General features: G+C 40.9%; 1 protein-coding gene across 1 annotated transcript in view; it reads left to right on the top strand.

Moving 5' to 3' along the window:
• LOC105545380 (neurexin-3) overlaps positions 1–27,920 on the top strand; it is a 782,882-nt gene that overhangs the window by 498,489 nt on the left and 256,473 nt on the right. Inside the window, exon 10 of the mRNA XM_011988305.1 lies at positions 1,746–2,129. Within this exon, the coding sequence (XP_011843695.1) occupies positions 1,746–2,129 (384 nt within the window). The remainder of the gene's footprint in view (positions 1–1,745; positions 2,130–27,920) is intronic.

Here is a 27,920-nt window from a genome sequence, read left to right as displayed (position 1 = left end):
TACCAATAAAGCACATCAAGAATAATAAATACCTATTTTTAAATTTCTGACAGGATGTTTAGATATCACCTAGTCCATTTCCTTAATTTTCTAGTTTGGGAAATTGAGCCATAAAGTGGTTCAGGGACTGGCCTAGGGTCATAAAGACATTTAGGACTAGAATCCCAGTTCTCAAGGTCCCAGGTTAGCTTGTGGAGTTTCATCTTCTACAATCTCATTCAATGCTGTCCAAACTCCATCCCCTTTCCGGGTCTGCTTATCTCTGACTTGATCTCCTGCTCACCTCCTCTTGCCTTCTCTGTTCTAGCCACACTACTTCCTACCTCAGGGCCTTTGTAGGTTCCATCCCCTCTGCCTGGCATGCTCTCTCTCCTGGACTTTGCATGGCTGCATCCTTCTCAACATTCTGGTTTCAGCTTAACTTTTACCTGCCTAGAGAGACCTTCAGTGACTCTACATTTTAAAGTAGAATACGTGAGTAGCTAGCACACCACCCATTTTATTCTTTTCCTAGCACCTGCCCTTAGCTAATTTATTTCATTTATTAGGTTACTTATTGTATTAGTCCATTCTCATGCTGCTAATAAAGACATACCCAAGACTGGATAATTTATAAAGGAAAGATGTTTAATTGAATCACTGTTCAGCATGGCTGGGGAGGCCTCAGTACATTTACAATCATGGTGGAAGGAGAAGCAAACACGTCCTTCTTCACATGGCAGCAGGAGAGAGAGAAGTGCAGTGCCAGCCAGAGAAATGCCAGATACTTATAAAGCCATCAGATCTTGTGAGAACTCACTCATTATCATGAGAACAGCATGGAGGTAACTGTCCCCATGATTCAATTCGCTTCCCACCAGGTCTGTCCCACAATGTGCAGGGATTATGGGAACCACAATTCAAAATGAGATTTGGGTGGGAACACAGCCAAACCATATCATTTATTTTCTGTCCCTCTGTTCTGGAACATCTGCTCAATGAGAGGAGAGACATGCCTATCAAGTTCATCTCAGTGCCTAGAACTATACCAGAGACAGAATAGGTCTTCCATACACCTTTATTAAATGATTAAATAAGGAATAATGTTTCAGTTAAAATGTATGACAGGGAATGCTCAAAATATTCACTGGCAGGGTTGGTAGTGAATGCCCAATCTAGAGAGTACCAGTGCATGGAGGGAGAGACAGAAGAGGAAGTTCCATCTTTTGGGGGTTGGTGAGCCCTTGAAGAAAACCCAGGCAAACATACAGAGGCCTCATTCTGTCTCAGTCACTCTTAAAAGTACTTTGCATATATTTGCTCATTTAATCACATCAACCTATGAGGTAGGAACAGTTATTTTCCCATTTTACAAATGAGGAAACTGAGGCACAGGAAGGTGAAGTCACTTCTTCAAGGTTATACAGCTCATACATGTTAGAGCTGGAATTTAACTACAGGCAGGAACTGTGCTGCTCTCAACCTGTATGGTCTCAGGCAAGAGGGTTAAGTAGAGAAAAGATACACTAGATGTCAGGTTACTGAGATTTTCCTGGGTCTTCCTAAGCACCAGGTTGACTTACCTGGCAGAGATTGGAACAAAGCGGCCTACATTGTCTTTTCCATTGTCTTGTAACATCCAGTTTTCTTGCTTGCATTGTTCTCTCCTGGCCAGCCAATGGCTGGTCTCAGCACTCACCTGTTAGGCTTCTTTCATTTGGTTAAGCAACTGGCAGACTCACCTGAGATCTGTCTTCCCACCCCAGGTACTATATCAGTGAACAGCAGACGCACGCCATTCACCGCCAGTGGGGAGAGCGAGATCCTGGACCTGGAAGGAGACATGTACCTGGGAGGGCTGCCAGAGAACCGTGCTGGCCTTATTCTCCCCACCGAGCTGTGGACTGCCATGCTCAACTATGGTTACGTGGGCTGCATTCGCGACCTGTTCATTGATGGGCGCAGCAAGAACATTCGACAGCTGGCAGAGATGCAGAACGCTGCGGGTGTCAAGTCCTCCTGTTCACGGATGAGCGCCAAGCAGTGTGACAGCTACCCCTGCAAGAACAATGCTGTGTGCAAGGACGGCTGGAACCGCTTCATCTGTGACTGCACCGGCACCGGATACTGGGGAAGAACCTGCGAAAGGGGTGAGTCAGCCTGGAGGATGGCAAGTGAGGGCCTGAGTGGGGCTGGTGTCTTATAGTTGGATCCCTGGACAGTCCAAGCCTTTGCACCTACCTGCGCTTTCTTTCTTCCAAGAGTTTTTGGGTTTACTGATTTCCAGATTGCACCCTTTCTAGTTTTGAATGCTTGGGTTTGTTTGGCTAAGACTGAGTTGCAGAAAGGGAAGCTTTATAATAAATATTACTGTGATTCTGATACTTTTTGATTAAATATTTTTTATTTAGAGAGGATAAATAGTTCTCTTTTAGGACTCCAAGGGGGGCTAGCCAAATGGCTGTTTAATTCATTCATTTGACTTGTGCTTCTTTAGTGCTTTCTACAAGCTAAGTCCTGGGTTCAGCTTTAGAAATACAATGTTGAACAAGACAGATTCATCTCTGTTTTATAGAGCTTGCTGCCTAGTGGAATACTTAGCCCTTAAATAACTGATTACAAACATGGTGAGTTTTACAAGAGGCAGAGTGATGTATTGGTTAAGAACATAAACTCTGGGACCAGACTGGGTGAGAAATCTGGCCCTCATACAGTGATGGTAATTTCATCATGGTAGTCAATATCTCTGAGACTTGACTTCCTCATTTGTAAAATAGAAATGATGAGGCACCTACCTCACAAGATACTGATGATGATTAAATGAGTTAATATGTTCCTGAGCATTTAATGTTAGTGATTATTAAAGTCATAATTATTCTCATCAGCATCATTAAAGAGAAGGTATAGAGAAGCTTGGGAGGCCCTTGCAAGGAGACCCAACATACTATACAGGTTCACCGTATAGTGAGCAACCCTGACACAGTTGAGGACCTGAACAAAGTCCAGAATGAACTGGATGCTTTGTTCCTTTCTGAAAAATGTCCAGAATGGAATTGGGGAACTGTGGGGGTGGGGAAGAGGGGCATGAGAGGGGACCAAAGAGATGAGGGCTGACCCTGTAGGCCAGGTCAGAATGGTGGGAGGATTCCCTTTTCATTCACCACTTCAGTATCTGACAATTGCACCTGATTTACAGTTTAAGTAAAGGGCAGAGATAAAGGCAAGAAGAGGGACAACATCACCACAAGGAGATTCCTGTCAAGTTATTTGCAGGTTGCAACTTGGTCTATTTTTTTATATGCTGAGCACACCGAATCAAGTCCACAGGCTATCAGCTTCTAAATTCTATGAAAGGATAATTTGCATCAAGACCAAGTTTTTGCTAAGGGTATAGCTTTAGGGCTTTGAGAATGCTGTACCTGTATAGACATAGTTCTTGCCCTTAAGAAGTTTATCATTTATTTAGCTGAGGAGTTCAGACATCTATATAATAAGCTGTAATAAGATGATATAAGACAGTAGCATGTTAGTAGAGAGAAAAAAAGGACATGGAGATTCAGAGAAGAGAAGATAAGAACGTTTTGAGGAGAGACCTGCAGGGTCTCATCTCTACAGACCAATGGCCAGTAGCCAGAAATTGTCCAAGTATCAGAAGATAGGTGATGTGGATGGATCCTGGGCCAGGCCTGGAACAAGGGCTGAATGACCAGTTTTCAAGGCGTGGTTTTTGTGAGGCCAACTGTGGGGCCAACTGTGTTACTAGCGAAGGTATATTTCAAGAGAACTACAAACCTTCTTACAGTCAGATCAGAAATAGAATACAGGACACGAGGACAAAGGAGGAAAAGAGAGCTTTCTTAGAGCATATGGAATTAAAATTAAAATTCACGGAATTTTCAAGTCAGCAACCGCTAGAACAGGACCTATGATGAGGAAATACCCATCCAGGACAGAAATAGACTACAAGGGGCTGGTCAGTCTTTCAGGTGCCTGGGCTCTTTCTAAATATCTTTGTAGGGTAACCTATTCTGGTGCTGGTTGGGGAAGATAGAAAGGTCATTTTGTCTCTGAGATGCATGAGACAGTTTTGGTGTTTGCCAAAGTGTTGCGGATCTTCTGTTATCCATGAAGGCAGTATAAAGGTCATCTCAGACATCTCACTTCTTCTTCTTGGGTCTCTGCTTAACTCAAGGGCCTTGTGATTGTCAGAGGCAGGACACAGTGACTGTAGCCAGCTGTACAAGGTGTCTCTGAGCTCACCCATTTCAAGGGTGAATCGATGGGAGTTGGTCCAAAACTTGCCAAGAAGAGTGAAAGTCACTGCAACTTTTACATTGTCACTTATGACTAGTCATTAGAAGGCAGCTGATTGGGGATATATGAGGGACAATTATTCTTGGTGCAGTGCAGCCAAGAGTTATCCATTCTGGCCAAATGAGAAGAAGCTTAGCAAATTTAAGATACTTGATGTATACATCACTCAAATCCCAGACAGTTCAACTGATTGTTTTGTTCCCCTACTAATTGTTTTTTGCCCCTGGATTGTTCCTGACACCATGTTCAGAATGAATCAGTGGAGTGTAAAAATTATAGGACTCTTCTCTGCTAGCAAATAAAAGTTGAGATTCCCAATGACATTGTTTTTCTTTATTGAAACTGATTCCTTAGTGGAGACTCTTTTGAGTATCTTTTGTTCATTTTTCCTACAGGACGTTGACATAGATTGAAGCCCTGGTGTGTTCCAGGCAGTATGTTTGAGGTTAGAAATGCAACAAACAAACAAACCAAAACAGAAACACCAACCTGACACAGTCTTTACTTTTGAACAAGGGGTGTATAGTCCTCCCAGAGAAGCAAAGGGAAATGTGAGAAATGGTTAACATGTGGTTGATGTTATGGCAGATGTCTATAGGGAAACAGTAGGACAAACAGGTAAGAATGGCCACTTCTATATGGAAGGAGTGACAGCCCAGAGAAGGGGATCCAAGGTTTCTTGGATTTTAGGTCTCCTGTTTATAACTTAGGCATCCACTCTAGGCACTTCTGAAGAAGAGTGAAGAAAATGTGTTGGGCATTCTCTATACAGGAATGGGATCCTTTTTGGATTAAGGAGCCCTGCGCCATTCACCATAACAACGTCAACACAGTCACTCAGTTTGCCATTCTCTCTAATTGTTATTATGTAGAAGCATTCTAGAATAAATTCTAAGCCCAGAATGGATCATTTGTACTAAATGTGTTAAGCCCAAGACAGTTCTTAAGGCTGTGTGTCCCAGTAGCTCAAACTGTGTTCTCTGCTGGAACTTCCTTGGGGGTGAGTCCCTTGGTATCACCGGACCTACACATGAATGGGAGTGTTAGAAAGAAGCACTTGTGTATATACACTGAAGACAGCGTAGATGGAATGCTGAAAACTGGAGTTTTCATGGCCCAGGTCAGACACTAGACACTACATCAAAATAGCCCAATGACCCAAGCAAAGTCAGCAACAGATACGTCTAAGACACAATTCCTGGACCAAAGTCATCAGTCAAAGATAAGAGAGTCAGAGAATAAGGCCTGGGAAGTAGAAAGTGTTTGTGTATATGATACTAAGATTAATTTGCATGGGTATATTTCTCTTATAGTAAAATTGGATAACTCCTGCTTCTACCCTCATAAGAGTGCTTCTCCTGCTTGTGAAGATGAGCTACTCTAAATCTTGACGTCTACAAATCGGCTTGATATTGTATTTAGATTTTTTCATCATAATCTGCTGCTATTCTAAGATGTAGCTGTCTCTACCCATCCCAACTGTTTAGCTCTAGTTATTTTGGTTGGCTATTCGTAGTGATGTGAGAGACGTCTCCATGACCTAAAAAGCAAAGGCCTGTTTTAACTACTTAATTCTAATCAGATAGGTTGAAATTCTTTAAAGTCCTGGAAGACCACCTGCCATCCAGTGAAGTCCTGTTGGACAGAGGAAACAGTCTAGCTGGTCTTTAGCCTGCTCTGGAGTTAGTCCTACTTAAGGAGCTATGATAACTTGACCTGGGACAACATCTTATCTTTGCTGGTATAGCCAAACTGTCTAGTTCGATTGGTGAGTGTCAAGTTCCAGTAAGGCAAAGCCAAAGGTTTGATTTATTTGTAGGTCATGGAGCTTAAATTTTAGAGCATTGCTGAATCTATGCACTTTCCTGAATGGCTTTTTCTAAACATATGCTGGCATTTGTTTGGCAAGAAAGTAAATAAAGCTCAGCACAAGTTCATCCCAATGTCAAGAAAAATAACCTACAGTACAACATTTATCTGACGTATGCACCAGCTGAACATGAAAAATACAAATATTTTCACTTCTTTCCAGTGACTCTTGTTCCAGTGGGAAAGGCATGCAGCTGCTGCTCCTCTCCACTCAGGGCCTCCCTTTTTAGGCAACCTCCTATGTGATTCTGGGTAGCAGCAGCAGCAGCAGCAGCAGGTGATTCTGCCTGGAAAGGGTGAGACACCAGTCTTCAATGAGGCTGGATTGTGTCACTGAAATGCTACATATATGCCACATGGAAATCCTGTCGTAGGAAAATGGCAGGGTTGGCAGAGGCCAGGTGTGGTGGCTCATGCCTGTAGTCCCAGTACTTTGGGAGGCCGAGGTGGGTGAGTCACCTGAGGTCAGGAGTTCAAGACCAGCCTGGCCAATATGGCAAAATCCCATCTCTACTAAAAATACAAAAATTAGCTGGGCTTGGTGGTACATGCCTGTAATCCCAGCTACTCAGGAGGCTGAGGCATGAGAATCACTTGAACCTGGGAGGTGGAGGTTGCAGTGAGCCAAGATCATGCAGTTGCACTCCAGCCTGGGTGACAGAGTGACTCTGTCTCAAAAAAACAAAAACCGAAAAAAAAAGAAGAAGAAGAAGAAAAGAAAATAGGGAAAATAGTAGGGTTGGCAGATACCATTAGTGTTACCTGTACCTCATTCCTGTTTTGGTAAATGAGGAATTGGAAGCCCTGAGAAGTTAAGTCAATATCAGTTTAACTTGGAATAGCTATAGAATGGTTAGAATTCCTGATTCCTAATCCATCAGGCTTTCCATTACATTGAGCAGCCTTTCCCTCATATGTACTGTGATATACATATACTAGATGGTTTTTAAATGTTGGAGGGCTCCAGGGTTTCTGTTTTAGGTCTCTCCTTGGCCTGCACAATTCCCTTGGTGCTCTTTGCCATGATATTAAAGGTCATGCATATTTTAGTGACTTCCAAATTGAGGTCTCTAGCCTGGAACTCTCCCTGAAATCTCAGATTCTTATATCCCTAGTTGCCATGATATTAAAGGTCATGCATATTTTAGTGACTTCCAAATTGAGGTCTCTAGCCTGGAACTCTCCCTGAAATCCCAGATTCTTATATCCCTAGTTGTCTACTTGACATCTCCATTTTGCTATCTGATAGATTAACTTAAGCTACTTAATTAATAGCTACTTAATACATAGCTACTTAATTCTAACCAGATAGGTTGAAATTCTTTAATATACTGGAAGACCACCTGCATCCTGTGAAGTCCTGTTGGACTTAATCGTATCATTGAACAGCTTAATCATATCACTGTAAAGCAGAAATCGTGAGGTCTTCCTTCTTGCCCCAGACTTCTTTTTCTTTCAGTTTTTCCCCATCTTGGTAAATGGCATCCCCACTGTCCTTGGGCATTTTCTTTTATTTTTTTCCTATGATATTCAATCTATCTCAGCAAGTCTCATCCATTTCTCATGTAAACCCATCCTACTTCTTTCCACTCTCTCCTCCATCACTATCATTTTAGATCAAATCATGCTTATCACTTCTTTGGACAACTACATAGCATGTAGTATATGATTATGAAAAATATATATTCATTTTGCATCTTCTTTAGACTATTAAAGTTAAATTATTAAAATTTCTATATTCTCAACACAGTCTACTTAAGTGGCTTTAATTTCAGTGGCTTTTGGTCCACAAAACTTTAGGAAATGAAGCTATGATGCTTCTTTGGAATTAACTTCAACATTAACGTAGAGATTCCATAAACAGGTATTTAGCTCTTTTCTGTGTCAGGCTTTGTGAACTAATGAGGATATACATTTATATTAATAGGAGACACACTTTCTGTCCTCCATGAGCTCACAGCACAGCAGAGGGGATAGAGACATAATCTGCAAACTCTAATGCAATCTACCAATGTTAATGATTCAAGGAATAATCACAGGAAAGAAAAAGATAACAATTAGAAAGCAAGATACGACACATATTATATACTATTTTATAATTAGTTCTGGATTCGCTGAAGTCTTGCTCAGACTATCTCACTGGTGTGGGAATAACAGAAACCTGGGCTTCCAAGGTCAAATATAACAATGGTGGTTGCTTTTACTGGTCTTAATGCTATTGAGGAGGGGAATCTGTGTTATGGCTGTACCCTCATCCCTCATAGGTTTCCAGATCCTTTATTTAAATGTCTGACCTGGAGATGGATCCTCTGACCTTTCTTTTCTGCAAGAATATAATGATGCAGTTGGGTTTCATGCTCTCTCTGGGCCTTTTCAACTCTAAAACTCTGATTCTCAAATGTCATCAGCTTGGCAATGCCTTCCCTTATCCCGAGGAGAGAGAGAAAGGTGAATGAAGGACAGGACAGGAATGTGAGTCCTTGTTCCTCGCAATCCGCAGAACTGTCTGGATTAGGACTCAGCTTAGTTATATCAGCACTACAATGAAATATTCATCTCCCTGATTCATTCATCTAAGAAAATGAATACCTTGGTGTACTGAGTACACTTCAGGCTCATCAGACCTGAGTTTTAATTGTTGGATTAATGAATAGAACATTAGTTTTCTAAAGAGCACTAAAAGGCTGTTTCCTCTTTGGTCCATTGTTTACTGTTTTTGATAGATAATGTCATGTATCTGAGAAAGGGGCTTCCCAAGAAATGTACAATTCATTGACATAAATCAAAATGTCTCCATATTTTTTTCTTTTCTGTTGTTGCTTAAGTCATACAAGTGTATCCCTGCTGACAGCCACAGCAGAGCACAGATTCAGCCTCTTTTTTTTTTTTTTAACTTCCAGTTCTACAAGTTTCCCTTTCCACAAGCACAGGATTTTATGATTCCAGGAAGCTTTTCCATAGTACATGAACCGTAGCTGAGAGTTATCCCACCAGGTGAGAGTCTGAGCTACCTCCGATCACAGCTGGTCCTGTTACTCTACAAAAGAGTATCAGGGTTGTAGATTAGTTATTCTAGAGTCTTGAAGGCTTGAGGTCTAAGAAGGACAGGCTGGGGACTTTGGAGATCTTTTAAGAATCGACACCTATACCTACATTCAACCTGAGAATGTGAGGGTCAGCACTTTGGTGCAGTGCGTGACAGCTGCTTATGAACCATAGCACACCTGCTGCTGACTGCAGTGCTGTCAAATGCAGGGACTCGGTGACCATTTACATTGCCTCTCTGTATCTTTATTACTGTGTGTGCTCAAAGCAGCTTAACTGTGAGCAGACATCTGCCCATAATAATGCAATAAATTGAAATGTGGCTAAATTATGAGAAACAAGTGCTTTGAAACACAACACAAGGGGATTGTTGCAGGCTTTTCTAGCATCTCTGGCTTCATGTTTCTTTTCACAGAGAGATGAATCCTTCTTCACTACAGTTTGGATTAAGAGGAAAGGAAAGTTAAAAGACCTAGTATTTATTGAAAAAAAAATGATGTGCCTTCTCTATGTTTGGTTCTTAATATATACTGAGTCATTTAACCCTCACATCCACTCTGCAGACTGCATATTATTATCCTCATTTTTCTACATGAAGAAATCAAGGGCCACCCAATTCATTCTGAATACCTACTGAGTGCTACGTGCCAGGGACTGTGTTGAGCACGTGGGACACAAAGGCATTGATTGTGGTTCTCATAAATTGCTATTATATTGTGGTATCTGAGAAATGGTGACATCAGTGCCGGGAGAAATATCATGGAAGGCATCACAGACTGGTCCACTAGAGCTGAGGCTTGGTGGAGAATCAAAGATCTCCCAGGCAGACCAGGCAGGGAAAAAATATTCTAGGCAGAAGGAACAGATGTATAAAGGTGACTTCAATAAACAGTAAGTTTTCCATATGGGTGGCATGTAGGGCTTAAAGAGTGAGGAGGAGGGATTTGAGGGGAAGTTTTTGAAGGTGCAACTGTAGGGGTGACAAGGCCAGTCATGAAACATTTTGCTCTCCCAAGAAGTTTAGACATTATCTTATAGGAGGTATACCACATTTAACAATGGGATAACCAGGTCAGATCACTGTGGCAGAAGATAAATTGAATAGAGAAGACAGAAGACAAACAGGTCAGCATATAATAGTCCAGTTTGCATTGGTATTAATTCAGAAATGAGAGATAAGAGCCCTCCCTGAAGGAAGGAGAGTGGAGGTCGAGTTTTCAAACATATCTGATAAATAAAAAAGGGGCAATGTCAATAGGACTTAGTCAGTAATCAATTATGCACAGCTAAAGAACAGCTGAAATTGATAAGAGCAAGTGTCTGGCCATAGAAGTCTTTTGCTTCTTCCTTTCTTCTGAGCCATCTTGAATCAGTGGCAGATTCTTAGGAGGAGTGGGGAGGACTGTGGTGACCATTAAGCAGATGTAGCTGAGAGTCAAACCTACACCCGCTTTGGTCCCACCCAGAACATATATTTACCTTCTCTCTGCCTCCATTTCAATATTTACCACTGACAATATTGGTGGTGGGTGTTTAACTGGCTTATTGTGAGGCTCCATTGTAGAATCAAAGTGTATACTGTACTCATGTAGATAATAAAGCCAATATTCCCCTTTCAGAATCTGGAATTTAGCAATGCAAGAATTGAAAAAATGATCTGGCTGGTATTTTTATTCCATTTTTTTTCTTGTTTGGTGGAAATGACCCAGGTCTTATTTCTATGTTTTAAGGCATATGATACAGGTTAACATTGAGAAGGTTGAACCATAAGAGAACATACCAAAGCATGCTTTTCTTCATACTTTAAATGGTATATTTGGAATTAAATGTGACTCTTTTGTAATCCTGGGTTTTAAAGAATTGCATTAAGAGGATCTGTTGTAACTGTGGTGATCTCAACCAAGCTTTGGCATGTATTTGGTAGAAACAATGAGTCGTAGTTTGTCTGTCTTTGTCTTGTAAAACTGGCTGTATTTGAAATTAAGCTAGAAGATTTTTTCCTTGGAGATAGAAAAATCGTATTTTGAAGTTCTCCCTATTCTGGTCTCTCATTTGGGATTTATAGTGATGACACCCGATACTGAGTATTATATATGTGTCTGTGCATAGAGCACATGTGGATAGTTTTCCTCTAGCTTCTGAGAAGTTTTCTATTTTATCATGGGTTTTGTTTTAATCTCACCAAGGATTGTTAAGAGGAAAAAGCAGCAAACATGTAGTAATCATGAATAGAAGTCCCAAACTTAAAACCTAAAAATTGACTGACCCAACGAAAACCAGGCAGAGTATAAAGGGTTGTATAATTACTTACCTTGCCGGTAGACTAGATGCTCAGATACTATCTAGCAAAACCACCCACCCCCAATTTTAGATGAAGAAACTGAGGCCTCCAGGTAGGAAATGAGTGGTGAATAGAATAGAATAGAATAGAATAGAATAGAATAGAATAGAATAGAATAGAATAGAATAGAATAGAATGGGTTTTTGTTGTTGTTGTTGTTTTGAGATGGTGTCTCGCTCTTTCACCCAGGTTGGAGTGCAGTGGTGCTACCTCAGCTCACTGCAAGCTCTGCCTCCCGGATTCAGGCCATTCTCCCACCTCAGCCCCCCAAGTAGCTGGGACTACAGGCGCCCACCACCGCGCCTGGCTAATTTTTTGTAGTTTTAGTAGAGACGGATTTTCACCGTGTTAGCCAGGATGGTCTCAATCTCCTGACCTCGTGATCCACCCACCTTGGCCTCCCAGAGTGCTGGGATCACAGGCATGAGCCACTGCACCCGGCCTAGAATAGAATGTTCTTAGTCCCTCATTTTGGTTCCTGTTTATTGGATTTTTCAAAGAAATACATATGTATCTGTGCATCTGTGCATATTTGTGAAGATATACTTTTATGTCTCATGATCTTCTAGGCAGTAGTCATGCCATTATAGCAAACCCATTTGGTAAGTCTCCAGTAATTTGTTCTAATTGATAAATTTTATTTGAAATGTTGGCAACTGATTTAGAGACAGGAAGTGTAGAAGGAAGAGATATGTATATATTTCTCTTCTCTTTCTCTTTCATCACTCATCCCATCTTACCCCAACAAATAACCCAGCCCAACAGAGAGGATATTGGAGTGACAAGTACATCTGGAACTTGAGGCTGGACCTCTCAATATAAGTGGCTCTTGAAAGACCCCCTTCTGTGGGCTACTGGACAGCTATTTTTCTGCCAAGCCGATGCAGTCTTTCTTGGAGATCATTTCATGCTTCTTAGCATGTTTAACCTTTATAGCAAGACATTCTCGTCAAAATGACAAACCCCAACAGAGCCTACTAAGAGGCCAGTAAATCAGAAGCCTCATGAAATCTGTGGGATTAGCATGCTCCCCCTCTTTGTTTCTGCAGGGTAAGAAAGACCTGTGCATTTCAGATTTCAGTCTTTTCTGCAGGCCCCTTGTCTGACACCTACTGCTGTGGCTCACTGGTATTTGAATATTGTTTTCATTCAGTCGCCTGGGGCCACATACTGACACCAGCTAAGGCTGGCACGTTGTTTATCTCCATCAGCAACGTTGTAAAGAAATGATAACTGCTCTGATGTTTGTTTAGTTGAATTCTCCCCATCCTGGAAAACATCCTCTCTGGGTCTGAAGATAGCCGTTGATTCCTAATGTCATCATTCCTGTAGCAGCTCGCTGTTGCTCAGCAGGAGCTCATCACCAGCCAGTTAGTTGTTTCTGATCGCCTTGTCCCATGGCTCGGTCTGTAATGAAACTTTCACAAGCAACCTAGCATCTTCAGCCACTATAAGGTGGAGCCTCCTTCTGTGGAAATCCACAAAGTCAAGCCTGTATTGAGAGTAGAGGTAGAAGAAGAAAAAAAATGATGAATAACAGTTCTGTTATCTGTATAGATTATAAAATATTTATTAGGGGTTGTAGGGGGTGACTCTTTTATTGGAGTTTACACATTCATATTTTCAAGTTGAAAAGGACCTCGGAGGTTTTTGAGTCTAACTCAATATCTGATGCATATATACCCCTGGACAAAATTCCTAAATTGCTGTGTAGACTCTTTAGGAATATGTACTCTTATCTCCATATGATGTACTAAATGCTTAGCAGTAGTTAGCTTATTTAATCTTTGCAATAACTACATAAGATACGTGCTATTTTCATTCTTAATTTATATCTGAGGAATTGGGGTCAAGGATAGGTTAAGTAACTTGCCCAAGGTCACCCAAGAAAATGTTGAGGTGATCTCTGGGTCTTCCACTCCTGAGTCATCTCTTTTGTGATTGATATACTTTACTACTCTCAGTAACAAGGATGCTCACCTCTTCATGAAGCAGCCATTCCATTTTTGGATGTTGCTAAGTAGTCTAAAAATCTTCCTTTCACTATAACTGAAGTCTCTTTTTTGAAACACTCTTTTTATTTTTTTTTTCGCTTTTTTTTTAATTATACTTTAAGTTCTGGGTTACATGTGCAGAAGGTGTGGTTTTGTTACATAGGTATACACGTGCCATAGTGGTTTGCTGCACCCATCACTCATCACCTACATTAGGTATTTCTCCTAATGCTATCTGTCTCCTAGCCCCCACCCACTGACAGGCCCCAGTGTGTGATGTTCCCCTCCCTGTGTCTGTGTGATCTCATTTTTCAGCTCCCACTTATGAGTGAGAACATATGGTATTTGGTTTTCTGTTCTTGTAAACACTCTTTTTTATTGTGATAAAATACACATAACATAACATTTACCATTTTAGCTTTTTTTGAGACAAGGCCTGGTTCTTTTGCCCAAGTTGGAGTGCAGTGATGTAATCTCAGCTCATTGCAACCCCTGCCATCCTCCCAACCTCAGCCTCCTAAGTAGCTGGGACCATAGGCATGTACCATCACACCCGGCTAATTTTTGCATTTTTTGTAGAGATTAATTGTCACCATGTTGCCCAGGATGGTCTCAAACTTGTGAGCTCAAACCATCTGCCCACCTTGGCCTCCCAAAGTGCTGGGATTACAGGCATGAGCCATTGCACCTGGCCTCATTTTAGCCATTTTTAAGTGTATAATACAGTGGCATAAAGCACATTCACATTGCTATGCAACCATAGCCATCATCTATCTTCAGAATGTTTCTTTTGGCCTTTGTTCAGGCTTTGGGAGCTATACAGGATTTATTCACTCAAAAAACAAACAAACAAACAAACAAAAAAACCTTCACTAGGTGCTTATCGTGCCGTGGATCCTAGGGATGTCCAGAACAGATCAAGCTAAAACCCTCCTCTACAATAGACCTTCCGTTATTCAAAGACAGCTATCATGTTTTTCACTGAAATGTTGTCAGTCATTCTCAGGATAAACATCACTAGTTTCACTAACCAGTTCTCATCTATTGTGGTTTTAAGTTCCTTGCTGAGTTAATCCAGCAGTCATTGAGAGAAGTGGGGGTAGATAGGAGAGGGTTCTGTGTTCACTGAAAGGAAGGATGGCTTCCAGTACTTCACAGGGGTCTTTGTGAAGCAGGCCACGCCCTTCCAAGGAGAAAGCGTGTATTATCAATGCAGCAACTCACATGAATATCAGATGTTGTGACACATATGGACTATGGGTTTGTGTGACTGGCAGGATTCACTGGTACATTTATGGTGGTGGTGGGGTTAGTGCTTTTACTAGTTTCTTATCCTGTAAAAATGCTTTGGGCCAGGCATGGTGGCTCACGCCTGTAATCCCAGCACTTTGGGAGGCCAAAGCAGGCGAATCACCTGAGGTTGGGAGTTCAAGACCAGCCTGACCAAAATGGAGAAACCCCATCTCTACTAAAAACATAAAATTAGCCAGGCATGGTGGTGCTTGTCTGTAATCCCAGCTACTTGGGAGGCTGAGATAGGAGAATCGCCTAAACCCAGGAGGCAGAGGTTGTGGTGAGCCGGGATCACACCATTGTACTCCAGCCTGGGCAACAAGAGCGAAAACTCCGTCTCAAAAAAAGCTTTGGCCCACTTCAGGTACCATCACATTTATCACCTCATCTTATTCCTCAAAATAGTCCTAGATTGAGTGTGTTAAATCACATATCTCAAAAGCAAAGCTAAATTTATTTTTGACCATAGGAACATCTTAGGGTACCACTAGACAAGGAAATCATGATTTTGACAAGTGTCAGCTGACACAGAATCATCGAATGCTACAGCTGGTCAGGGCCTTAAAAAATCAAGTATTCCAAGTGCTTATAATTTACAAAAAAATAACTGAGATTCAGAGTGGTTATGTAACTTTCCCAAAGTCACAGAGGTAGTAAGCAGCCACGGTGGGACTTATCACTCAGTATTTTGAATCCCCAATGAGAGCTGTCTATCCTAAAGCAATTTCAGAGGTGCTCTTGCTTTGTGCCTTTGGGCTGGTCCTTTGTAGCTGAGAGTAAGATGCTCTTGCTGTGTGGGTCAGAATATTTCTTCACAAGCTCAGTGGGTCCTTGTGATTGTTTTTACATGTAATCATCCCTTTATTTATTACAAATAAGCTTGTCGATTAATTTAGTTAGCAGCTTATGGTCTGGAAAATCTCATTACCCAAACCTTACATTATCAACACATCTGTTTAAAAAGAGATGCTTAAAGAAGTGGTCTAAATATGCAGATTCCTGGTCATCTTCAAGAAGGGAGCTACTAAAAGGCAACCTGGGAGGGAGTAGACAATTGTAGTGAGGCCACAAAAGTCACTGACATTCACACGTCAGGGAGTATAAAAAGGGAATTCACACTTACTGAGTACCTGCATGTGCCAGGTGTAATTTGGTCCTTAAGTAAGATACACCAGGTTTGGAGTCAGACAAAACTGGATTTGTGGGGTGGGGAGGTGCGCGGTGGCTCATGCTTATAATCCCAGCGCTTTGGGAGGTCGAGGCAGGCAGATCACGAGGTAATGAGTTTGAGACCAGCCTGGCCAACATGGTGAAACCCCCGTCTCTACTAAAAATACCAAAAAATAAATAAATAAAAAAAAAAATAGCCAGACATGGTGGTAGGTGCCTGTAATCTCAGCTACTCAAGAGGCTGAGGAAGGAGAATTGCTTGAACCCGGGAGGCAGAGGTTGCAGTGAGCTGAGACTGTGCCACTGCACTCCTGCCTGGGCAACAAAGCGAGACTCCATTTCAAAAACAAACAACAACAACAAAAAATTGGATTTGAATCCCAATTCCATTGCTCACTATTATGTGATCTTGGATGTGTTTTTAACCCCTTTTTAGCCTCAGTTTTCTGATCCATGAAAATGCCATTTTGGGGTTGTTATGAGGCTTAAATACATAATTGTGTAAAAATCTTGGCACAATGCCTATAATTTTGTAAGTGTTTGGTGCATGGAGGAATATTATTATTCTTCTCTCATTTAATTTTTAGAGCAGATCTTATAAAGTTTGTGGTATCATTCAGATTTTTAGATACTTAAACCAAGGATCAGAAAACTAAAATAAATTTCCATAGTCACAATGTTAGCAAATACTAAAGGTAGGATTTTTTCACCCAGTCTATCAGATTTTCTATTATTCTTTGCCATTCATTAAAACAGGAGGCCCTAGAGGTGGGATTAGGTACTGTGGGAGGGAGAAAGAGCTGTAAGAAATGAGATGGCTTTTTTTGTTCCTCTTCCAACCTTGTCAGTTCTCTGTTTTAGGACTTTCCAAGGGGCAAACATGACAAATACGTTAGGATGGAAGCTGTCATTTTGGAGTAAATTCAGTATTGAGAAAAGCAGTCAGGATCTTCCACATCTTTTCGTTCATACTCTTTGTTCCTAGGTGGAGGAGAAGAACTGTAAAGTTTCATGGGGCTGGTCCAGAAAAGCATGAAATGAGTATAGCTCAAAACTTAGAAAGACCAATTTTGCCTCATCACAATTTATCCAGGGCTGCAATATACCTTAACTCATACCCGCATCTTTACCCATGTGTACAAACACACATGCACACACAGACACGCACATGAATGCACTGACACAAATTCTTCAGCCATAAATCTGGGCCTCTCTAATTTTTGCTTTGCTCGTCTCTCCTTCTCTAGATGGGGATCCATAGACTACGTATCCCCAGTGCCAAGGAAAAGGAGCTCAATCCGTGTTTGTGGAGGAACAAATAAAAGAATGAATGCAAAGCAAAATGAAATGAATGGGACTATTTCTAAAGTTAACTATACTTTAGTTAGAATTCTGGTTTATTGTCTGACAAATTTGAAGAAACTTAGTACACCTGCTAGACATCTAAACTGCCCACCCTCACCCCCAATAACAAGTTAGGATTTTCATAGTTGGGGATGTGCCTAGAGAAAAATAATGAGAAGCTCCCCTAGGCTGAGGCCTAGCCTCTTGGCCCTGTAGCAACTATTCCTGTAACTCAATATTAGCTATAGAGTGGCAAGATTCAGTGTTGCTTAAAGTGGACAGGTGGGCAGGCATGGAATGAATGAATCTAGAATAGAGGCAGAAGCAGGCTTATGCATCCGAGGCAGGCATTTCTACCATCTAAAACAATGGGGTGACTTTGCAGCTCTCCTTGGTGAAAGAAGCACTTCATGGATGATACCCTTTTGTTCCCATTCACTCCCTTTTATTCACCCCTCCCCTGTCCTGCTTACCTTTTCTTTTTCCTGTTTTCTCTTCTTTATTCCCTTTATTCTTCATTAATTTTTCCCTGATAAACCCCACACAGTCCTTTCTTCATTTCTATGTATCTTTTAAGCTTGATGCAGCAATAATGTCTATTGTTTAAAGGGCTTTTCCCTCCCAGAGGGATGAAATTGACCCTTATTTATTCAGAATGACTTGACTCAGAGCTGTCATAAAATGTGGGCTGCACAAAACTGCAAGGTGGCTGGTGCCTACCAGCTACCTAGATAAGTGGCATCTGGTTGAAGGGGAGGACAGGCCCCTAAGGCCTCTTGAGCACATTGTCTAACCTGGAAGTCATCTCCTTTTGAACTACAATAAATGAGAAAGGGTCTTAGCCAGACAAAACAATGACTATAAAACCAGATGGCTAAAATATGACTGAGGAATGCAGAAGAGTACCCTGGTATATCAATTTCTACTTGAGGAAATGATTTGGCTGCAGCACAAAGGAGCCCCTCTCTGTCTAACATTGGGTTTGTCCCTTGAGCTTTCTGCAAATGGAGATTGATGGTGGTGGCATGATGGTCAAGGAATGTATCCTCAGATGATGCTGAGCAGAATTATTTCTTTGTAAATTTTCCTTTTGCCCTTTCTTCCTCCTTCCTTTCAGATATCTCACTTTCTCAGCTTTCTTTCACCTTCCTTCTTTTCTTGCCTGTGATCCCTTCAAAACACTTTAGTTTTTTTCTTATGTGGAGAACATGGTTGATCCATTCAATTTCTTTTCACTACAGAGTAGCATTCCTGGGGGCTTTGATGGGACAATTGATATAATGAATCTTGACTTTGGTAGGACTGTTATTCTGTCTTCATAAAACGCTACTCAATAAACCATTCTCTGGATTATAGCTCTGTTAGGAGTGTTTATCACTGTTGAAAAGAAGCCTCATAAAAATTGTCATCTGTGAGTTATTGCTAACATTATAGATTATGAATGTCCATTTAAAAAATAAACATTGATTTTTATAATTCTAAAATTAATATATATATATATTTACTGTAGAAAATTGGGCACATGGAAGTTTATTAATTCAACTTTTTCTTTGGCCAACATTAACTGAGTACCTGAACACAAAAACCTATGGTGGTTCTACAAAACCCATTGCATGGTAGACAAAAATAAACATAATTGAGTATAATTGTACCAAGCAGAAATGGTTATTATTAACATATTGTTATGATTTATTCTATTATTTTGGGAATATGTATATATATGTGTGTGTGTGTGTGTGTGTGTGTATGTGTGTATGTATGTATGTATATATATTCTATTCTTGAATATACACTATTCATGAATATATGTACTCTATTCTATATATATATTTTTTGGAAGATATATGTGTATATATATAACATGTTAATGTAATTTTGTAAGTGATTATTCTAATTTTTCCAGTTCCTGTTTTTTTTCAAAAATTATCTCATAGTTGCATAATTATACCATAATTGCAATTCAGTGTTATATGATCTTTGTCTCAAATCATAAAATCTTGAAAAACATTATTTTTAATGACTTCAAAGTAGCTATATTTGCCAGCTATTGCCTCAGTAATGTTGTGAACAAGCCACCCCACACCTTTGTGACTTATAACAAGCAGTATTTAAATTCTATACTTACAGATTTATGGATAGGTTAAGGTGGCTCTGTTCCAAGCTGTGGAGGGCTGGAAATAGCTGCAAGTTTCAAGTTAAATTCAGATTGGCTCCCCCATTACCACATTCTTTTTGGACTAGAGGCTACCCAGGGGATATTTTCCTACTAGCAAGTGAAAGGGGTACAAGAAGGAGCATGCAAGCACTCAGTACCTCCTTCGACCTAAGTCTGCATCTCATACGTTGTCACTACTGTCCACATTCTCTACGTCAAGGCAAGTCATGTGGCCAAGCCCAACATAGGGTGGTTTAACACACTACATCCACTCTAGTGGAAGGGACTGCAAAGTCATAAGCAAAGGGTGTGGGTATATAATTAAAAAACAGGGGAAGCATGACTAATTATGAACAATAAAACAGTCTACCATAGTAGACTACCTGATATTTTGTTATCACGAATGGTCATAGGTTGATAAAATAAAACTAGTTTTTTATCCTTTCTGTTAACCTCTAATATGCCCCAATATTAATAAATACCATGAGACCTTTTTCCAAACAGATAGGCTTCAGAAGACATCAGAGCCTTCTCCACTGCCCATTTTCTGTTTTGTGGTTCTAATGTATCTTCCTATTGATACTTCAACTCATCATAATCTCTAGGAGTTTGGTTTCTTGCTTCACAGAAGTCTCTTAGACCAGATAAGAAACTAGGTCTGATTTTAATGCAGAGAATGCTTATGACCATTATTTTAGATGGGCTTAACACAATGAGACCTGAGACCTAAAAGGGCCAGTTCCAGAAAATCATCAGCTTCAAAATCTAGACATGAGAGAAAGAGTTGATGGTTTGAGGGTGGTTCTACAAAATATAATGGAGGGAGGTCAGAAAAGGTTAGTTGGACAAGGTTCTCAGACACTAGATTCTGTAGGAGGAGTAAGGAGTGAATTTAGTTTTTTGTTTTATGGAAAATTTAGAATCGCTGAAATTTGCTCAAGTATGGGATTCTTTTTCTACTTGAAATTTTCTCAAAGCTTTGAAGACTATGCACTGCATAGAGTCTTGGTATATAGGCTTCATTATTTTTGGTTCCATTCTTTGTAACACTTGGGGTCCTGGTTCTTTGCTGACAGACCTCTTAAGTTTGTTTCTTTTGTTCTGTACCTCAGCTTTTACTTTGTATTTATTTTTTGAAATAATAATCTAGTTACCAAATTAGACACCATGCTTTTGGAAAGCTTGGACCATGCCTGCTTCACTATTTTCTGCCTCATGCCTGAAATATAGGATGTGCTCAACACATTGTTGTTGATGGTGATAGGTTCAGGTCACAGGTATCCTGTATCCTTGGTCTTTGCATCCAAAACTTGACAAATCCTTTTCTCACCCATTAGTCTCCCTCTCATGCAAACCTTCTTACTTTAGACTTATATTTTAACAGCCAAACATTTCCTCTAGGACACCTAGTCTATGTAGCCATTTCAAAGATAATTTTCTAAGGAAGAAATGTGACCTTCTAAGCAAAGTGTACTAATGTCAAGGAATCAGTGAGTGCTAGAAAAACCAATTCAGAGTGGTCCGAGGTAACAAGGAGACTAATTAAATTGATTAGGTTTAATAACTTGTATTGTTTCCCAAAGAGAAAGTAATCCTGGCCAGAATTTTGTCAAGAGCTTGTTGCTCTAAGTCAGCTATATTGCATGAGGACTCAGAGAGTAAGTGTGCAGGAGGAGAGAAATCTATTTGGGAAGGTTTTGTACTGGAAGGGATATTATGTTAGGCTAATATTACAGAATGTTAGCTAATTTTACAGAAACCATGTATTACCACTGTGGTTTACTACCATTTAGTGATTATTTATTGGGACCCTATTATGTGACAGGTACTGTGATTAGAAGAGAGGATACAAAGGCTGGCCTTCAAGGAGGTCAAGATCACTCTAAGAATAACAGGTGGCTGCCTCCAGGAAGATGGATTGAACATTAAGTCTATTGAACAAAGATCCTGCTCTTGCTGTTGCATGAATGACCTTGTTTAAGATGCCAGATTGGCTGTAGATGGCAGAGGAGGGGGAAAGATAATGGGCCTAAATCTCAGTCAGAATACAACTTCAATTTCTCCACTCTCAAATGCAATGAGCATAGTAATACTTTTCTCTAAAGAGGCAAAGAAACTTCTACAGTTGGATCAGGGTTTCAGTGTGAAAAACATCTAGGTTTAAAAGAGTCAAACACATGTACCTGCATCTGAAAGACACACACACACACACACACACACCTTTTTCATCTTACTAATTCCTATATTTCCCATTACTTGAGTGATAAAATAATGAATTTCAGATGCAAGATCAAAAGAAAGTCATTTTATCCAAAGGGATATTATTTCAAAGACATACATAGATGAGCACTCCTGCATATCATGCTCTTCTTCACAATGCCATTTTAAATGATATTCAAATATTAGTTAGTGATGACTAACTGCCAGATATCACGCTAGTCCTTGAGAGGTACAATGGTGGGCAAAAATTCACCCATCTTTGGCCTCATGGAGTTTATAATCTAGTGACAGGAGAAAGACATTTACCAAATAATCAACAACTAAACATGCAGTTGCAAACTTTCAAACTTGAGAAGTATGGAGAGCCAGCCCTAGTTGAGGGGTGATCAGGGAAATAGCTCCAGAGGGAATGATGCTTGAGTTAACATTTGAAGAATAAGAAGGTGTTACCAGACAAAGATGGATGCAGTCTTCTAGGAAAAGGTTGTTACAAAGCCCAATAGGTAAAAAGAAGTATGGCAAGTTAGAGTTCAAGGAACAGAGGGTAAGTCAGGTTGGAGCACAGAAGGTGGAAGTGGGGAGGAGAGGGAAGGGGAGACAGGGCTTGGTCATGCCATCACCTACTGGTAGAGTATAATACTGATTTAGAATTTATCCTAAAAGTAATGGCAGACCCTTGAACAGCTATAAGCAGGAGAATAACATGACCAGATTTGCTTTTTTAAAGATCATCTTGGCTGTAGGATGGATAGTGGATTGGAGAAGGATAAGAATAGATGTTAAAATACTAGTTCTCCAGGAAGGAGTTGACGGTGGACTAAAATTTGGACTAGGACATTGACTAGGGCTGGGAAGGGAAGTCAGTGAATTTGAGATATTTATAGAAGATCCTATATTTGTAGCACTTGAGATGTCAAAGAAACAAATCAGGACTTTGTAAGAAGAAATTTTTATTCAAAACAATTCTTGCAAGAGAAAGAAAAGGACAATTGCAAAAGGGAGAATCCTGTAGCAATAAGGTTTGCAAACATCTCAAAATCAAACAGTAACAAAAATGTTTTCCTTTCATAGGGTAAAAGAGGAGGCTAGCAGAGATAAGCAGACTCTTTGGGGTGGGAGGAAGCTGGACAAGCAAGGGGAAATAATCCTTGGAGTCTGACAAGACCGAGGGTCTCACTATTGCCAGCTGATTCCCAGGAGAAACTGGTAAGGAGGTACATGTTCCCCTTTTATGTGTGTGCTCAGACTTGGGGACAAGTAGCATTCAGGAACCTGTAGAAATGACTGGTTTGGTCAAGGCAAAGCAGAAGGATGAGCAATTGTGAACACTAGGCTAGAGAATGTAATTCATCATGACTTAAAAGATGACTTCAATGGGGTCAAGCAAGAGAGGTAGAATCTTCTCAGTGGATCAGTCAATTCTTATCCTCCTCTCTCTAGGGGACAGTCGATATCTTTAATTCATATTAGGGGTTTATTTTAGGGGTTTCAAAGTTTTCTCACATCCTTGAGTTCATTTACCTTCACAAATTTAGAGAGGTCTTTTAGAATTGAAAGAGATAAGTTAGAAGTCAGTTTTCTAGTCTTGTTATTTTACATATGAGGAAAACAGTCTAGAGAGGGAAATTTATCTAAGACATCCCCATCAGATGGAAAATTGTGACCAGCATCCAGGACTTCCAACATCCAGTCTGGGAATAATTCCTCTTTCAGATGGCTGTTTCCTATCTGAGAATTCTCATGACGCTTCAATGTAGCATTGTAGATTCCCCCCATGGAGCAAACAAAGGTGATTTCCACCCACCTTATCCCCTATACAGCTACACACATAGATATTTACTACACACATACACATAGATCCATGTATCTTATTCTGAAAGCTGCCAGATATCAATCTGAAATTTAATTTAATTGCTTCCTTGAGTTTTCGGTTCCCCATCATCCTGCTCCACTTCACTTAGCGTGGCCATCCTGCAGTTCAAGATATAGTTAAAAGGCAGGATGGTGGGATGGATAGACTGTAGGTTTTGGGGGCATGCAGGATTGGATTGAAAGCCTAATAGCTATGTCATTGAAGTGAAATTATTTAAGTTTTCTGAGCCTTATATTTTTTTCACTCATAGGGTTGAATAATCATAATTGTCTCTCTTGCTTTTTGCAACTATTAGATGGGGCTATAATAATATTAGCCACTATTTTATTGGGCATGTACTATGTGCCAGGCATTGCACAACATGCTTAAAGGACACTGCCCCATTTAATCCTTATGCCATAACCTGATGAGGTGGGTAATATTAACCCTACTTTAAAATGCTTGAGTTCCCAACTCTAGTAGTAATAATGACTATTATTCCCACAATCATTTATTTATACTTTTATTCATTCGCTTATTATTATGAAGTGCCTACTCTGTTCCAGGCATTCTTCTGGGCACTAGGGGTACAGAGAATAAAAAACTGACAAAGCTCCTTGCCCCCATGCAGCTAACAATCTAGTGAGGAGAAATAAAAAATAAGCAGAATACAGTAAAATATATGTAGCTTATTAGATAAATGTTCAGGACAAAAATAAAATAGAGAAAGGGGATGGAGAAGAGCCAGGATATTGCTGTGTGTAGTGTAGGGAGAGGTCATGGATGTGACCATTGATTGAAAATATATTTTATCATTTCAGAAAAGACTTCCTGGTAGATTACATGGACTGTTAAGCTAATTTGCTTGTTGGGAAAATTTAGCACTTGGTAGATCCTGTCATTCTTCCCTTTCGTCTTCCTCCTTCCCTTCATCTCTTAATGCCTCACACATTTGTGATATTGGTTGTGTTAGTTGCTGAGAATGTAAAGAGGAATGTTTGTTTTGTCTGCTTATCTACCTACTCTTCTTCCTTCTTAATCCCCTATTTGTTCCACAAAGGATTAAGACACATACAAACAAATATGAATGGTCCAGCCATTTAATTCCTCTGCTCGAGTTGTGCCCATCTGCTGGGGGTGATTTGGGATTTGGAAGCTGAATTGTCCTATTGGTACCCAGGGGTCCAAACACAGTTCCCAAGTGCACTACTGGAAATCCGGATAGAATCGGCACTAAGGCACCTTACCCTGCACCCCTGAGATGAGCACTAAGAATCTGCTCAGCTCATTAAGGGGCCTCCCAGCAGGGTGGCTCCAGTCTGTGATCTTTGCAGAGCAAAGTGATGGGTGCCCTCATTACTGATGTAGTAGGCTCTTGACCCGTGAGCTGCAGCTGCACACAGAGAGCTCTGCTGCCCAACACCCTCTCACCCCAGTCCTCGGGTGGGAGAGGGATAAAGTTTACCAGGAAACAGCAAAAAAGAGGGGGGGGGTAGGGGTATAAATGCAAACATTTTCAAATTAATTTCAGAAATCCAGTCTTAGCTCTAAACGACAGCTGTGAGTTTAATCACTGAAACTCTCTTTCTATTCAAGAGCAGCATGTGTCTCCTGAGGAGTGGGGGCATTATCAAGCAGTTAAGTCATTGGAAGCTGCTTAGGGGCTGGTAGGCAGTCTGCAAGGAAGGGGAGGTTGGCTTTGCTTTTGGCAGTGACCTGGGTATAGTAGGCACTGCTTACCTGCTATCGTATCACCCTATCTCCAGCAGTCCCTGAGGATTGCTCTGTTGTGTCTATCACTGCATGGGGTGGGAGGTAACATCTTGTACAGGGGAAGCCAATGGGGCCAAGAAAACCCATGCCTCAGCATCCAGCTAGAGATGTTAATGGACTTCTTGATTTTTAAGCGTTGGGGATTCAGGAGGGAATTTTCCTTTCCATCTGTTACCACCACCACAACAGTAACAGCAGCTGCAACTACAACACACTCCACCAACTACAAGAGCTAATTCTTATGAGGCACTTCCTAACTCCCTAAACATTCACGCCTTCATTCATTTATGATTTATTGAGCATCGACTATGTGCCATACATTGTGCTAAGCACTGGGAATAGAGCAGGGGCTAAGGCAGGTATCATCCTTCCCCTTAAGGAGCCAGCAGTTTAGTGGAAAAGACTAAATGGGCATCTGATGAACTCAAACCTGGTGCTCAAAGATGTCAGCTCACCTGTTCAAGGCATGAGCCTCAGCCTTGGTACCTCACTCCCAGGCTATGTGGGGGAATGTCAGCTGATATGAAAGTTTTATTCTCCTTTCCCATTTACCTGTCAGACCCCACCCTCAGAGTGGTGGTGTCTGTCCATGGCTCCCATCTGTGTGTCACTGCCCATCACTTCAAAGGAACCAGAAGCTTAAAGCAGAAAGCTTCATGTCATCAGCCATGGAAACTTCTTCCATGCTATTTGTTGCACTGGCCTATTTTAGGGAAAACTCTATGCATGAAGAGGGAAGCTGAAAAGACACAGGGCAAAAAGAAGTACTCCCCACCCCATTCTTTTTCCCCACTATGATTTTCTTCTTCTTTGTCTTTTGTTTTATCTATTTTACAATTTTGCTTTTCATTTTAACACTGTGGTGAGGGGTGGCAGTGGGGGGTACTTTAAAACCAAAGCCAGAAGAAAACAGGAATCAGATCAGGGAAATAAGAAGGCAGACGGAAGAATGATTTTTGAGTATAGCCCAGGCCCAGTGAAATCTGCCTTGACCATGCGGTGCTGATGTGGGCCCACAGCAAAAAAAACAAAACAAACAAACAAACAAAAAAACCAACCCAGAACATTGCAGTCACAAAGTGAAAGTTCTGTGGACTGTGAATGCAGATTAGAATTAAAAGATGTGCTTGCCACACTGTCTCTATCTCTCTCTCAGAACCTGCCTGGGAACGCCAACCCTCCACTTTCTTCCCCAGATCTCATTCTCTGTCGTAAGTTGTCCATCACACATTCTCACCTCTTCCATTCGAGTCTGGATTAACATAGTAGATGTTGTTCCTTTTCATCATTTTTCCTCTACCATGACCAAGAATAGCATTTTAGACAAATAAAGATACTTTCTTCTTACATATCAAGAAGTTCCAAGCGAGGAAGTCCAGAGCCGGTAACAGCCCAACAACACCGCTAGGGAATATAGTCCATATTTTACTCCACCACACGTAGCATGTTAGCTGCGATCCTCAGGTTTGTTACCTTATGGTTACAATATGGTTGCCACACATCCAGGCATCATAACCTCTTTACAGGCTGGAGGAAGAAGAAAGCACAAAGAACTTTGGTTGCCCTCCACAGAGGCTTGGGTAGTCCTTCACAGAAAACTCTTTATATCTTTTATTTATTTATTTATTTTTGAGATAGAGTTTCATTGTTGATGCCCAGGCTGAAGTGCAATGGTGTGATCTCGGCTCACTGAAACCTCCGTCTCCTGGGTTCAAGTGATTCTCCTGCCTCAGCCTCCTGAGTAGCTGGGATTACAGGTGTTCGCCACCATGCCTGGGTATTTTTTGTATTTTTTTTTTAGTAGAGATGGGGTTTCGCCATGTTGGCCAGGCTGCTCTCGAACCCCTGACCTCAGGTGATCCAAAGTGTTGGGATTACAGGTGTGAGCCTCCACATCCAGCCATCTCCTTATATCTTATGTTCCCATCCCAAAACCTATCACTGGAGGAAGGGATACAATTACCAGGCCTGGTATGGACCAATCATGCTTCATCTTCTGATCTTCTGTGGGTATGGTAGGGGCCTACTTTCTCTCAGAAGGACTTTCTAACCCTACCTTAACAAACCAGGCTTCTGTGGTCGGAGCAGAAGGGGAAGCAATGTAGTTGATAAGTAATGAGCAATGGGTGCCACTTGCCTTTGAGGTCCTCCTTTTATGGGTGCCCTGGCATCTCTTAAGTTGGGGGTGGATGTGAGAGAGGTATCTCTTTATGCCAATATTAATATTTTTGATGTTCAAAAGAAGCCGACATGCAGTTTCTGACATTCTGTTCCACTTTTAAACTCTCAGAGCCCTAGTCTCTGAATTATAATTCTAGTTTTAGAAGTTTTTCTGGGCTTGTTTTTCTATTAGAGACCATTTGGTTTTGTGGCCTTGTTTGAAGGTGCCATTGCTCACTGGTTAAACTGACTCCGTTTGCCTGAATGACTATCACCTGATGTCTTGAGGCTTACAGACCCAGAGAAACCTTTATTCTTTTCTTGTAACAGTTAATAATAAAGCACTTGTTCCCTTGTCTCCTTTTTTTTTCTGCTACAGTATTTCTCAACCTACTATCTTTCCATCCTTTG

This window comes from Mandrillus leucophaeus, unplaced genomic scaffold, assembly GCF_000951045.1.
Source record: "Mandrillus leucophaeus isolate KB7577 unplaced genomic scaffold, Mleu.le_1.0 Scaffold326, whole genome shotgun sequence".
Lineage (NCBI taxonomy): Eukaryota > Metazoa > Chordata > Mammalia > Primates > Cercopithecidae > Mandrillus > Mandrillus leucophaeus.
This window is presented reverse-complemented; position numbering and strand designations above follow the sequence as displayed.